The sequence below is a fragment of the Aquarana catesbeiana genome, linkage group LG12 (genome assembly GCF_042186555.1).
Source record: "Aquarana catesbeiana isolate 2022-GZ linkage group LG12, ASM4218655v1, whole genome shotgun sequence".
NCBI classification, from domain to species: Eukaryota; Metazoa; Chordata; class Amphibia; order Anura; family Ranidae; genus Aquarana; species Aquarana catesbeiana.
The window spans coordinates 79758935-79774187 of record NC_133335.1 but is presented as its reverse complement, the minus strand read 5'-3'; the positions used below and the strand labels follow the sequence as shown (position 1 = coordinate 79774187).

Below are 15253 nucleotides of genomic sequence, written 5' to 3'. Positions count from 1 at the left end.
GTACAAGTTAATGTGAGTGATGACATCACTAAGGGAGCTAGAGAGGAGGTGGAATCCTTATAGGTAGAGCTCCAAAGGGATGAAGCTAAGGGGAAAATAATACTGGGAGTATGCTATAGGTCCCCTAACCTGAGGGAGGAAGGGGAAACAGATCTCCTATCACAATTTGGATAAGCAGCAAGGATGGGAAGTGTTATCATAATGGGGGATTTTAATTATCTAGACATAGACTGCGCGGCGGGGAACCACGCATTTATCTAAGGCTCGCCAGTTCCTAAATGTCTTGCAGGACAATTTTATGGGTCAGATGGTAGATACACCAACTAGAAATAAAGCGTTACTGGATCTACTGATTACCAACAATAAAGACCTGATCATGGATGTGGAAATACGGGGCAATTTAGGTAACAGCAATCACAGGTCAATTGGCTTCAGTATAAATCACACAAATAGGAAACATAAGGGGAATACAAAGGCACTGAATTTCAAAAGAGCCAACTTCCCTAGATTACAAACCTTGCTAGAAGGCATAAATTGGGATAAAATCTTAGGAACAAAGAACACGGAGGATTTGCTTTTGCTTTAAGAGCATATTAAATAAGGACATTAGCCAATGCATCCCATTGGGTAATAAATTTAAAAGAGCGAACAAAAGTCCTGGATGGCTTAACTCCAATGTAAAAATGCATATAAAAGCAAAGGATAAAGCCTTCAAAAAATACTAGGTTGAGGGATCAGCATTTAGACTTTATAAAGATTGCAACAAGAATTGTAAGGGGGACGGCTAAGATAGAACATGAAAGACACATAGCGGAGGAGAGCAAAAAAAATCCCAAGAAATTCTTTAAGTATGTAAACAGTCAAAAAGGGAGGACAGACCATATTGGCCCCATAAAGAATGAGGAAGGACATCTGGTTACAAAGGATGGGGAGATGGCGAAGGTATTGAATTTATTCTTCTCCTCAGTCTTCACAAGGGAATTGAGGGGCTTCAGTAACCAAAACTCCCTCATGGTTAACAGAGGACAGAATTAAAATTAGACTTGGGAAACTTAACATTAATAAATCACCGGGACCAGATGGCATGCATCCAAGGGTATTTAGGGAACTCAGTCAAGTAATTGACAGACCATTGTTCCTAATTTTTACTGATAGTCTACTGACTGGAATGGTACCAGCTGATTAGAGAAAAGTCAATGTAACACCAATATTTAAAAAGGGCCAAAAATACATCCCTGGGAATTACAGGCCAGTTAGCCTAACATCAATAGTATGTAAACTCTTGCATGGGATGATAAGGGACTATATACAAGATTTTAGTAATGAGAACGGTATCATTAGCAGTAATCAGCAAGGATTCATGAAGAATCGTTCTTGCCAAACCAATCTATTAACCTTCTATGAGGAGGTGAGTTGCCATCTAGATAAAGGAAGGCCCATAGACGTGGTGTATTTGGATTTTGCAAAAGCATTTGACACAGTTCCCCATAACGTTTACTGTACAAAATAAGGTCCATTGGCGTGCACCATAGGGTGAGTACATGGATTGAAAACTGGCTACAAGGGCGAGTTCAGAGGGTGATGATAAATGGGGAGTACTCAAAATAGTAAGGGGTGGGTAGTGGGGTCCCCCAGGGTTCTGTGCTGGGACCAATCCTGTTTAATTTGTTCATAAATGACCTGGAGGATGGGGCAAACAGTTCAATCTCTGTATTTGCCAATGATACTAAGCTAAGCAGGGCAATAACTTCTCCGCTGGATGTGGAAATGGAAACCTTGCAAAAAGATCTGAACAAATTAATGGGGTGGGCAACTACATGGCAAATGAGGTTCAATTTAAAAAATTGTAAAATAATGCATTTGGGTGGCAAAAATATGATTGCAATCTATACACAGGGGGGAGAACATCTGGGGGGAACTAGGATGGAAAAGGACCTGGGGGTCCTAGTAGATGATAGGCTCAGCAATGGCATGCAATGCCAAGCTGCTGCTAACAAAGCAAACAGAATATTGGCATGCATTAAAAAGGGAATTAATTCCAGAGATAAAACTATAATTCTTCCACTCTACAAGACTCTGGTCCGGCCGCACCTAGCGTATGCTGTCCAGTTCTGGGCACCAATCCTCAGGAAGGATGTACTGGAAATGGAGCGAGTACAAAGAAAGGGCAACAAAGCTAATAAAGGGTCTGGAGGATATTAGTTATGAGGAAAGGTTGTGAGCACTGAACTTATTCTCTCTGGAGAAGATACGCTTGAGAGGGGATATGATTTCAATATACAAATACCATACTGGTGACCCCACAATAGGGATAAAACTTTTTCGAGGAAGGGAGTCTAACAAGACTCGTGGCAACGCATTAAAATTAGAAGAAAAGAGGTTTAACCTTAAACTACGTAGAGGGTTCTTTACTGTAACAGCGGCAAGGATGTGGAATTCCCTTCCACAGGCGGTGGTCTCAGCAGGGGGCATCGATAGTTTCAAGAAACTATTAGATAAGCACCTGAATGACCACAACATACAGGGATATACAAAGTAATACTGACATATAATCACACACATAGGTTGGACTTGATGGACTTGTGTCTTTTTTCGACCTCACCTACTATGTAACTATGCTTGCCACATCTTTTGTGCTGTTGTTAAAATATGTGCATTTTATTATAGTCAATGGTAACATGTTGAGAACACAGTCAATTCTGATTTGAGTCACATGCCTATGATTTCATGTGTTAAGGAGCAAATTGGAAAAAAAGAGGAAAAGGCATTTAAAGTGTGTATAAAATGCATATTGCCTTGCATTAAATTAAACAGCATGTTAAAAATGTTGTAACATAAAGCAAATTTGTTTTTAAACACACTGGTGTGAACGGGCCCTTATGGGCAATACGAGGCAATTTTCTCTCTGCTTTGTCAGTAGAGAATTCCAACCCATTTGATCACTAGCTATTCCATTTCCGGACAGTCAACAGTCTACAGGTGTGCTTATGTATTATACATGGAGTGGTTATTAAATGCATGCCTGAACATGCAAAAATCTTTATCCTTAAATGCTCAGCTTAAATGATGGGAAAAATTGACAGTGTCTTTACCACTGCATAATTTTTAGGTTTTTATGCATACAACAAAACACAATGAAAATGCATACAACAGTAACAAAAAGTTTAGTGAATAATTAACTGCCTACCGTGGGAGCAGATGTTCTTATCCTTTTATCTTAAGGCAGCAAAGTATTTTCTCTTAGCCCTTGTTATATAAGCAACTCTAAATCATCTAATTCACTTCAAATTCAATCTAGTTCAGAGTGAAAAGTTTATAATATCATATTATCACAATGTATAAATCAGTCACAAAACACGGCATAAATCTTCAAAAAGAGGAACCTCATCTCTGTAAATGGATCCACAGACAACAAGCATTACAGAGTGACTCTGTATAAATAGATATCCTGATACACACATTCAGGTTATAAGTCTCAGGTAGATAATCAATATAAAGCAGAGGGTTGTTTCTGGAATTTCAAAATCCACATCAACAAGGACTTCATCCACTGATCAGAAAAGCAAGTTTGGATTGCGAGGTCTTCAAATTTTATAACCGGTAAACCTCAGAATTTGGATACCAGAAGAAAGCAGACAATTATTCCTCATGAACAACTAGAACTATTGCACAGATTAATCAGAAGCGGGATTAATTAAAGTGAGACCTGTACACAAAGGAAATCCAGGTCCAGAAGAATCCAGACTTTCAAATTATACAACCAGAAATCATAGCTCAAAAAATTACAGGCTGTGGAACTGATTTTAAGAACTGTATAGAGGCAAGAACAAGAGACTATAAAACCATATATACATTTAAGGAAAGTCCAATTAAAGTGTAACAGGTAAGATGAAAAATTTTTAATCTCTGCAAAATTGTCCTTAGTAAGGGTAAGTCCAGTCATACACTAGCAGATCTCATTGTATATTTGTCTGGTGGCACCAGGTATTCTGTACTGGAGCAGCTGAGCAATCATCAACTGCACAACAGAAGCCATCTAAGTTACACTCATAAATGAAAAGATCTACTTTTACACTCATTCTGGTTACTTAGTGTTCATTCATTGCCAATTGCATATTGAACTGAATCTGAATACTAGATGATTTTATGAAAGCACATTTCTGGCCAGTTAAAACATGAATGCCCTAACTGGCCAATTTACTTCTTAACCAGCCTTCTGCAATGTTCAAAGTTGGTTCCTAAAAGCAACTCATTTATAAGATTTGAATTTTGATAATCAAAGTACAGATGAATTAGAGAGTGTAACGGCCATGTAAAATTAATTTAAAATCCTTTTGGAGGCTAGCTTTTATGTATTTTTTAATACATAAATTTATTCAGAATTCACTGCATCACAGAGGTACTCAAAGTCCTTTCATTCAGAACTGAACTCTCCAAACCTGTTTTTTAATTGTCCCGGTACAGTACAGTGGTTTCCGATCTGCTGCCCTATGCTTGCCTTTAACTGGCTCTTGGGGCACTACCACCATTAGTACAAGGCATAATTCCTCCCACTGACACCAACAATGAGGCACTATTTTCTCCACTGACAAAAACGGTGGGAAACTATTCCTCCCACTGACACCAAGAATGTGGTATTTTCCCTTCCACTGAGACCAATGATGGGGCATTATTCCCTCCACTGACTCCAACTATGGGTCATTCCATTTTCCCTTCCACTGATATAAACAATTGGACACTATTCCTCCCGTTGACACCAACAATATAATAATCCTACAATAATCCTCCAGCTCACTGACCACAGGCGCTACATAATTTTTTTACTTGCACTCACCACCAGGACTGAGACATTGGGGGAGATTTACTAAAACTGGAGCTCTCAACCTGATGCAGCTGTGCATGGAAGCCAATCAGCTTGTAACTTCAGCTTGTTCAATTAAGCTTTGACATTAAAACATGGAATCTGATTTCTATGGTTTCTATGCAGAGCTGCACCAGATTTTGCACTTTCCAGTTTTAGTAAATCCCCCCCCTCCATTGTCTACCCCCACTGCCACCGGGGCAGTTTCTACTCTTATTGGCCCACAATTTGACTGTATGCAAGACAAGTTCATGGCACACGCCCTTCGGGCAAAAGTGTAGTGCTTTGTCTGCCAACAATCTGATCGTGTGTACGAGGCTTTAGTGGCTGATGCATGGAAAAGCGAACACTCCATACATATGGAATAAAGCTCATCTCTAACTGTGGGAACACAAAATGCAATGCAAACATGCCCTCTAAAGCCTCGTACACACGATCGGATTGTTGGCAGACAAAGCACCAGACTTTTGTCCAAAAGGCGTGTGCCGTGAACTTGTCTTGCATACAAAAGGTACACAATTGTCGGCCAACAAACACGAACGTAGTGATGTACTACGTGGAATTTCAACTCTTGTGCGCTACCCTTTGGGCACCTTGTTGTGTTTGGTAAGCATTGATTCCGAGCATGCGTGTTTGTACTTTGGACTTTTGTGTGATGGACTTGTGTACACACGATAGAAAAATCTGACAACAGACCATTGTCCGCTGAAAATTTACTAGCCTGCCATCCAACATTTGTTGGCGGAAAGTTGGACAACAATTGTCTGATGGAGCGTACTAACGGTAGGATTTTAGGCAGTCTGTCATCACACAATTCCCTGCCGAAAATCCGATCGCATGTCTAAGGCTTTACTCTTTCCTTCTGTCAAAAAAAAAATGGGCTTTAGGTACACTTTAAGAACAGTTGGTGAATGCAAAGCAGAAAAAGTCCTATACTGTACATGCATTAGGAAAGGAGAAAAACAAGAGCGCTATAAAATTTCAAAGTTGCAGCTAGTTTGCTAAAACCTAACAATCAGTCTTATCTAAGATAGATAATATAAGATAAGATTCTGTTATTGGTATCATTCTAACAGTGACACCCAGAACCTTCACCTCACTCATAAACTCAGACAGAACTGAGCTGTCTGAATTGCATTCAATACATACCAGTACATTTACGCCATACAGGAGCCATAACCTTTGCTTTTTTTCACGTGACTTGACAATTTGCTTTAACTTTTTATGTAAACCTGCAAAATTTGATTGCTTATAAAAAGAGTGCAATAGTCCTGTTCAGATTATTCAGTCCTTGGCCTGCAGATATCGTATGTAAATACAGCTACCTTACACAAAAGTCAACATTGTATATCCTGAAAAATGTATATCCAGCTACACATTCACTTTTCTATTGTCTGTGTATGCATTTATATATTTATACCACTAGGTACATAAAGGACACTGTATAGGTCCACAATTCCTATGAAAGTACTTAAAAAATAACACTAATCTTTTAGTAGCCTAACACAATTGGGTTGATTTACTAGGTTGTTCTTATTGCAAGGGAATTTGCCCCAGATCTTAGTAAATGTAGTAAATTTTCGCTTTACAAAGAATACCCAATGTTGTGCAAGGAAAATAAGAATTAACAGCTTGCACATTATTGGATGATAGAAGTCCCCTCATTTACTAAGCTCTGGACAAAATTAGCTTAAAAAGTGAGCAGCCAATTTTTGCTTTATATAAACCTTATGTCATGGAATTTGAATATAATAAAAGCTCAGCTCCATCCAAAACATTTTTTTGTTTGTTTTGTACAGAGGTAGAAGGTTTTTATTGATATAGTTTACTAGTCCCATATATGTTACTGGCTGCAGTGGAGTAGTAAGAAAACAGGATGCTTATCTCCATGGAGTTCCTATACCATTTATTTTCATAAAGTATTCTAAGCCCTGATGAAGAGTGACTGTATTACCCCTGAAACATTTTGGCTGTAATAGGGTGTTATCCTGTTTGTGTTCCCTTTGGGAAGATTTCTCCACTTCCATGTAGGCAGGGTGTCATAGTACCAGGAGGTGATGGGATATTTCTTTTTTGGGGACAGGGCAGCAACAAAAGCACATGTATTGTACAGTACCTCACAAAAGTGAGTACACCCTCACATTTTTGTAAATATTTTATTATATCTTTTCATGTGACAACACTGAAGAAATGACACTTTGCTACAATGTAAAGTAGTGAGTGTTCAGCTTGTATAACAGTGTAAATTTGCTGTCCCCTCAAAATAACTCAACACACAGCCATTAATGTCTAAACCGCTGGCAACAAAAATGAGTACACCCCTAAGTGAAAATGTTCAAATTGGGCCCAAAGTGTCAATATTTTGTGTGGCCACCATTATTTTCCAGCACTGCCTTAACCCTCTTGGGCATGGAGTTCCCCAGAGCTTTACAGGTTGCCACTGGAGTCCTCTTCCTCTCCTTCATGACGACATCACGAAGCTGGCGGATATTAGAGACCTTGTGCTCCTCCATCTTCTGTTTGAGGATGCCCCACAGATGCTCAATAGGGTTTAGGTCTGGAGACATGCTTGGCCAGTCCATCACCTTTACCCTCAACATCTTTAGCAAGGCAGTGATCGTCTTGGAGGTATGTTTGGGGTCGTTTTAATGTTGCAATACTGACCTGCGGCCCAGTCTCCAAAGGGAGGGGTTAATGCTCTGCTTCAGTATGTCACAGTACATGTTGGCATTCATGGTTCCCTCAATGGACTGTAGCTTCCCAGTGCCGCCAGCACTATTGCAGCCCCAGTCCATGACACTCCCACCACCATGCTTGACTGTAGGCAAGACACACTTGTCTTTGTACTCCTCACCTTGTTGCCGCCACACATGCTTGACACCATCTGAACCAAATAAGTTTATCTTGGTCTCATCAGACCACAGGACATGGTTCCAGTAATCTATGTCCTTAGTTTGCTTTTCTTCAGCAAACTGTTTGTGGGCTTTCGTGTGCATCATCTTTAGAAAAAGCTTCCTTCTGGGACAACAGCCATGCAGACCAATTTGATACAGTGTGCGGCGTATGGTCTGAGCACTGACAGACTGACCCCCACCCCTTTAACTTCTGCAGCAATGCTGGCAGCACTCATACGTCTATTTCCCAAAGACAACCTCTGGATATGATGCTGAGCATGTGCACTCAGCTTCTTTGGTCGACCATGGCGAGGCCTGTTCTAAGTAGGGCAACAATTCTTTTTTTTCAGATCCTCAGAGAGTTCTTTGCCTTGAGGTGCCATGTAGAACTTCCAGTGACCAGTATGAGAGAATGAGAGTGATAGCACCAAATTTAACACACCTGCTCCCCATTTACACCCGAGACCTTGTAACACTAACAACACCAGGGAGGGAAAATGGTTAATTGGGCCCAATTTGGACATTTTCACTTAGGGGTGTACTCACATTTGTTGCCAGCGTTTTAAACATTAATTGTGTTATTTTGAGGGGACAGCAAATTTACACTGTTATACAAGCTGTATACTCACTACTTTACATTGTTGCAAAGTGTAATTTCTTCAGTGTTGTGAAAAGAAAAAAAAAATGAAAAGATATAATAAAATATTTACAAAAATGTGAGGGGGTGTACTCACTTTTGTGAGATACTGTATGTATGCATGCATGTTTTTATTGTTCCCTGTGTTCCTGTCCTAGTAACAGTAGTCTACTATTAAAGTGACGCTAAATTATATCCTTATTCTCCAAAAATAGTCCATACACATCCAATACTTTATTGCTTTAAGTACTTTCGAATAACATTTTTCAAGTCATGGAATGTACTGATGAAACCTTTCGTACGAATGTTCATTCAAAAATCTGCTTGTGTGTCAATGATGCAAATCTAGTGATCTAGTATCAATGATGCAATTCACCTTCTGTACTATTGCCATACCTGAAAAATTGAATTAACATATAAAGTTAAAAAATAATAACACTAAGAAGCCAGTGGGCAACAATTTGTCTTTTTTAATTCTTTTCCAGTTGCTGAATATGGGTGACATTGGGGTCGATGACATTTCCACAGTCAAACCCACATCCTCAGAACCAGATGAAAAGTTTGAGAAAAGCAGTATTGATCATATTCCAACCAAAGCAAAACCCCACCGTTTGCGGAAGAAAGGGGGGCGACTCTTCTCAGGACTTCTAGGACTGAACGTGTTGCTCCTTACCTGTGTTCTTGTTAGTAGCGCTGCCTTCAGTGATGTAGCAGTGGTTGAGCGGGAGGTGCTCTCTTTGCTTTGTGTCCTTATGGGTCTTACTGCCTGCTGGATGATTGTGTATCTTACTTGGACAGCGAGGAAGAAGAACTACAGAAACCTGAAGGACTCACACGCTGGTCCCATCTGGCTACGAGGTAAGAAGTAAAGTATTTATCAGGGTTTGTTTTCAACGATAAAGAGAACATGAGGTCTAGTTTTGTCATATATGTCAGCTAAGCCTAAGAAAACCTGATAGGTAAAGTATATTATGAGAACCAATATGTACAATCATATCAATTAATATAGGAGAGGCATATATCCTTGTAGACATGATAGTTTGAGATATTTGGTGCCCTTATTGAGAGTTGGATGTGTGTTCCTTTTGGAGGACCAAACCACTACGATTTGTGTCATTAATGCTGTTAGAATGTATTGTAGTGCTGGGAGGCCAACTTATCTTACCTTTGACCCAAGATACACTTTTCCAACTTTTTCAGCTTTCAGTTAGCAATAGTAAAAGTGGTTTTTGAGGTGGTTATAGTTCTCTGTGTATTGAGCAACAGGTTAAAAGGGTAGCCAAGGTAGGAAAAGGAAAGAAAAAGATGTAGGTAAGCAAGGCATTGGTAGGGATGCCAAGTGTAAGGGGGATGAGACCAGGGAGTGAATCCTTGCCAAACATGTAGTACCATAGGGACCAGTCATAGGGACAATCCACTTCAAAGCACCAATGGAGACCAATTAAAGTCTTTAGGGAGGTAGTGTCCTACCCATGGGTACCAGATTGGCTCAAATTTATGTACTGTGTGGCCATTTTTTTATGGATCAAGAAAGCCAGGAAATGAGGTGGGATCTATCCAACTTGCTGCAGCTAAAAATGTACACTATGAAAAGCTCTCAGAAAGCCTGTACAACTGTGCAAGAATGAAGATAAGGCCGGAATTCAGCTTGAATTTTAATAGTTAAAAAGTGGCAAAAAGTTCAAGTGGCAATAGTTTAAAAGTGGCACATAAATCCCAAGTGAAGCAATTGACACGTATTAGCATAAGTGAACAAGGTATAACATCACATAACCCAACCATCAGATCAAAAACCAAACTTAGCCTTGGTGCCCACGAAGGAATTGTATGAGCAAAATATTCACATCAATCATCCAAACAGAGGAAAAAGTATACAGAATCCAAGCATTGCCTACAGCGATAGTTCTCAACCTCAGTCCTTAAGTACCCTCAACAGGCCATGTTTGCAGGTTTTCCTTTATCTTGCACAGGTGTTTTAAAGAGTCAAAGGCTTGGTATTTTGGACAGCTATATTATCTAAGAGAAACCCCCAAAATATGGCCTGTTCAGGGTACGTGAGGACTGAGGTTGAGAACCACTGGCCTACAGTACTGCAACTGATGTCTACTTACACAACATTCACCTGTCATCAACTGTGAGAGATCCTCAAGGAATGTGACTGGTGTGCATCTGTATGAGTCTGTACTCCAACCTCCGGTCCCTTTTCTGAAAGCCTACTAGTGGGATCTATGTGGTCTCTTTGAAAATATAGACAGCATTGTTTCCTGCTTATGCTTCACCACAGCTGCAACCTCCTTCCATGCTAGTCCCAGTTCTTAAGCAACAGGGTAGTCAACAGGTCACTCCCGATGAAGGGAGAAGATTGAAGGTTACACTATTAGGCAGGAAACTTCAGATGTAAGTATCCCTTCCTATGTTGTACCGCTACCGTACCATTCAACCATACTCATACCAGTTGCCAGGCCACTGGGCACTCCAGATACCTTCAGCCAAAAGAACCAATTTCCAGTCAGCTGTGTCAGATGCTGATCAGTGATTACATATCATAGATCCCCCAAACAAAATGATTGTGCACTAATAACTAATACTCAACAATTTTACCCCTGGGTCACAAAAACAAAATAGATGTATATTCCAAAAAGTCACATGTAAGTTACTGCTGGCACCTTAAAGAACAAAATAATAGTAGGGTGACGCTATAACATTTAAAACCCATTCCAAAAATTATCACAACAATTAAACAACTCAAAAGCATTCATAAAAAAATAAAATAAAATGTAATCCAACTTAAAAAACACCCAGTGACTACTACAAAGTGTCCAAATTATATAATCTTTATATATAAATATGCGTATTCCTTTTTATTGCAATGAACCTTCACAAAACACCACGTGCTCAGAGGCACCAGCTCCCCGTAGGACAACCACTCACCGGGTATAATTGCCTCGGTATAATTAAGATAATATAATCGTGACACGTTTTTGACCATAGTCTATCCTATTTGTCAGTGCAGATCTTATCTAAAGTATTCTGAATCATATCTCCTATCACAGCAGCTATTTGCCTGCTTTTAAATTGTAAATATATTTAAAACGTCATTAATGCTTTATCAGATGTATAATGTTTGTATGGTTGCTACTATTCCCTTGTGTTGCTATGGAGGTGTTTTATGGGCACTAATAATTTTGGTCTTTATAATGATAAGATGCGTTACATCATTGAGATAACATGCTGATAAGTTTTGTGGATATTATATCTCAACCTTCAAAATAAATATCTAGATAAGTATTAATGTATATTAAATATTTAATTTGAATGATTTGTATTTTATATCCAGACTGAGTTCCAGGCTGCTTTCCACACAGTTTCTGAGCAATCTTTAGCTGCTTAAAGAAGAACTATCATTCATTTTTTAGGTATTTATTTAATAAAGCACTTGGCCCCATTTCTGATCGGTGGCCCCAATTAAATACAAGCAGTAGCAGTGTAGGTTTATTAACAAACAAAATCATGTCTGTACATTCGATAATCCCAAACTGACAATGAGAAAATACTTTAAAATTTAGTTTGCTTTCATTAGATTTTGGTATGAATGGAATTTCCAAGCAAAAATGACATCAACCAATAGAAATTCATTCAATTGAGAAAAATATTCCATCCTTCTTCTTTTAATTTTCTACTCACTACGGTTGAAAATGAACTTTGATTTGATACCACTAACCATTAGAAAATCAAACAAAATGTTTTAAAAACAACAGTTTCAAATCAAATTTCACTAGTTTATGGCTAGCTTTAGTATCAGGACTGGATGGAAAGAAATACAGATCCTTTGGAAAGTAAAACAGCTTCCACTTCATCTTTTTCTTTAGTTGTTTGCCTGGGTTTAAGCTTTATTGCTGAAGGTCAAATTTACATACACAAATGACACAGTCAGGTGACTTAGATCTTCCCCTTATTTCCTCCCCTGCTTACTCTCTTCAGACAGGCACCCGGAGTCTGAAGGCAAACAGCTTCTGCTGTGCTGTCTCTTTAAAAAATGTTCAGTGGCACTAGAGCAATTGGTGCACTCAGTAATATAAATTATTATGTAAAACAGGGATTTACTGTATGTAAGAAAAAAAGATATAAAACTTTATTTTAAAAAAGGTAAAAAATGAAATATATCTGAATCAAAACCATTAACATTTCCCTAGATGGCGAATACCTCCAAGATGTCAGGACAGAAAATAAAGCAAAAGCAATCGGCACAACCTCCCTCTGTGCTTCTAAATAAAAAAGGACCAAAGATTGCTGCTCCCACAATAAAGTGATTTCACCACACTTTTCAAAAAATTAAATGAATCTAAAAGTAAAATGGTTGCCAGTGAGAACCAATCAGACTTCACCTTTTAAAAAAAAATAATAATAATTGTGATAGGTTACTAATGCTATTGGTATTCTGATTACAATTATTGTAATAGTGCTCTATCCATCCAATAGACCTCTATCCCTCATCCATTTGCAGTTAGCAGTACCGGCTGGTGTCAGTGTCTAGAGGGTGCAGCGACTTCCCCTGCTTTGTTACATGACAGTGCTCTGACTTAGCGCTTGGCCACTAGAACCATGCACAGTCGCATGGTGGGAGGTCACATGCTCCCCCATATTTGGAAGCACTGGCTAGTTTGCACAGGGGTGAGGTAGAGAAGGGAGCAGCAGGAAAGAACTGACGAGGTGAGGGGGGGTTTAAACAGACATTGTCACTGTTCCCTGAATGTTCATAGTAGAGGGTAACTGTCCATAGTATAAGAAGATGTGAAGAAGGTGATACTAACAGGCCAGCCCTTTAAAAATGCCACCAATAATGAGTCACTCTTTGAACTCCTTTGAGGTTAAACTATTGGGCTGTGTTAACAAAAAATTTTTTTCAGCAACGCAGTTACAAATAGCCTGGTAAAATGTGAAAGGAAGCCAAGGGTTGCATCTGTTGCCCAGAAGTAGATACATTTTAAATTATATATAGAAAATATAAATAAAATAAGTAAGAATAAAATGGAAGTTTTTTGCTTTAATCATAATACATAAAATTAAATTAAAAACACTATGCTTTCTCTTTAAACACAATACTACACAATATACACAATAAATGTAGATGTTGCAAATTTTGTCCGATTGAAAAAAAAAAAAGTCTAAAATGCCCAATAATGGTATCTTTTTTTTTTTTCATTAGTGGGTCTGGCTGCCTTTGGAGTCTGCTCTTTGGTTCTGGTTGTGCTAAAGATTGGTAAATCCGCCAATTTGTTACACTGTGAATCTCCAATCAAAATTGTTCACCCAGTCTTCCAGGGAGTGTTTCTTGTCTTACAGGTCAGATATAGGACCTAAATCCTTTCTACTAACTGATATACTGTATAATTTGATATTATGTTATGTAACCAATGCAATTTTAGCTAACATGTACAACATTTGGATTACATTTCAGTGACTAGCTTAATTTGGTGAGGAGAGTGGGGCATGGGGGGAGAGTTTCCATTGTATAAAAATTTTACAGAGGGTGCCATACAGTGTAACTTCTGGAGTGCCTCACACACATATACTGCGTCAAGGCAGCCCTTCAGCGTGAAATCACATACTCGTATGTCTTTTTTTTTTTTTTGGGTGAGGGGCGCGCGTGCATGCCATCAGGGACCCGCTCCCACTGTGATTGGACACAGTGACCCGATGTCTGCCGGGACCCGCCGATCATTCCCAAGGCAGACAGAACGGCGGTCTGTCTGTGTAAACAAGGCAGACCACCATTCTGTCAGAGGGGAAGATGGAGATCCTGTGTTTCTGCTAAGCAGGAAAACAAATCTCTGTCTTCCCTCAGTCAAAGCATCCCCCACACAGTTAGCAAGCACTCTTAGGAAACACATTTAACCCTTTGATCACCCCTGATGTTAACCCCTTCCCTGCCAGTGCCATTAGTGCAGTGACAGTGCATTTTTTTAGCACTGATCACTGTATTGATGTCACTGGTCCCTAAAAAGTGTCCCTTAATGTCAGATTTGTCCCCCGCAATGTCGCAGTCCCGCTAAAAATCGCTGATCGACGCTATTACTAGTAAGAAAAAATGTAAAAATTAAAATTCCATAAATCTATCCCATAGTTTGTAGACACTATAACTTTTGCGCAAACCAATCAATATACGCTTATTGGAATTTTTTTAACCAAAAATATGTAGCAGAATACATATTGGCCTAAACTGAAAGAAATTCGATTTTTTTACATTTTTTTATTGGATGTGTTTTATAGCAAAAAGTAAAAAATATTGTTTTTTTTTTCCAAAATTGACAGAGATCGCAAGGAGAGCTGTCTTGCCACCATATATATACATTATACAGTCAGCAAGCGGTTCTGATTTAAAAACCTCTAGGTTACATGATCTGTTAAAATTACAAGGTTGTTTGATGCTGGGGGTCTGCTTTTTTTTAGTTTTGTGATCCTCTGTAGTTTTGTTAAATCTATGTTAAGACTTCAGTTAAAATGAGCCTAGAGTCTATAAACAAAGTCATGTGCCATTCAGCACTGTCATGATCTTCACAGGACTTTGTTTATATTACAAATGGTTGGGGTTAGCTTTAGGCTTCATTCTCCTGGAAGTAAAGATCAGGTATTTGCTTTACATTACCACTTGCCGACCGCTGCACGCCGATATACGTCGGCACAATGGCAGCAGTGGGCAAATGGGCATACCTGTACGTCCCCTTTAAGAGCCGGGGATAGCAGGCGCGCGCCTGCCACGTACAGCATGACCGTGAAGCTCATCCCCCCCACAGTTAGAATCACTCCCTAGGACACACTTAACCCCTTCATCGGCCCCTAGTGGTTAACCCCTTCCCTGCC

At 39.2% G+C, this 15253-nt stretch overlaps 1 protein-coding gene across 1 annotated transcript in view; it reads left to right on the top strand.

Moving 5' to 3' along the window:
- Positions 1-2061: 2061 nt before the first annotated feature.
- LOC141114441 (proton channel OTOP2-like) overlaps positions 2062-15253 on the top strand; it is a 35875-nt gene continuing 22683 nt past the window's right edge. The window contains exons 1-3 of the mRNA XM_073608115.1: positions 2062-2079; positions 8878-9250; positions 13599-13735. Coding sequence (XP_073464216.1) covers positions 8887-9250; positions 13599-13735 — 501 coding nt within the window. The 5' untranslated portion in view covers positions 2062-2079; positions 8878-8886. The remainder of the gene's footprint in view (positions 2080-8877; positions 9251-13598; positions 13736-15253) is intronic.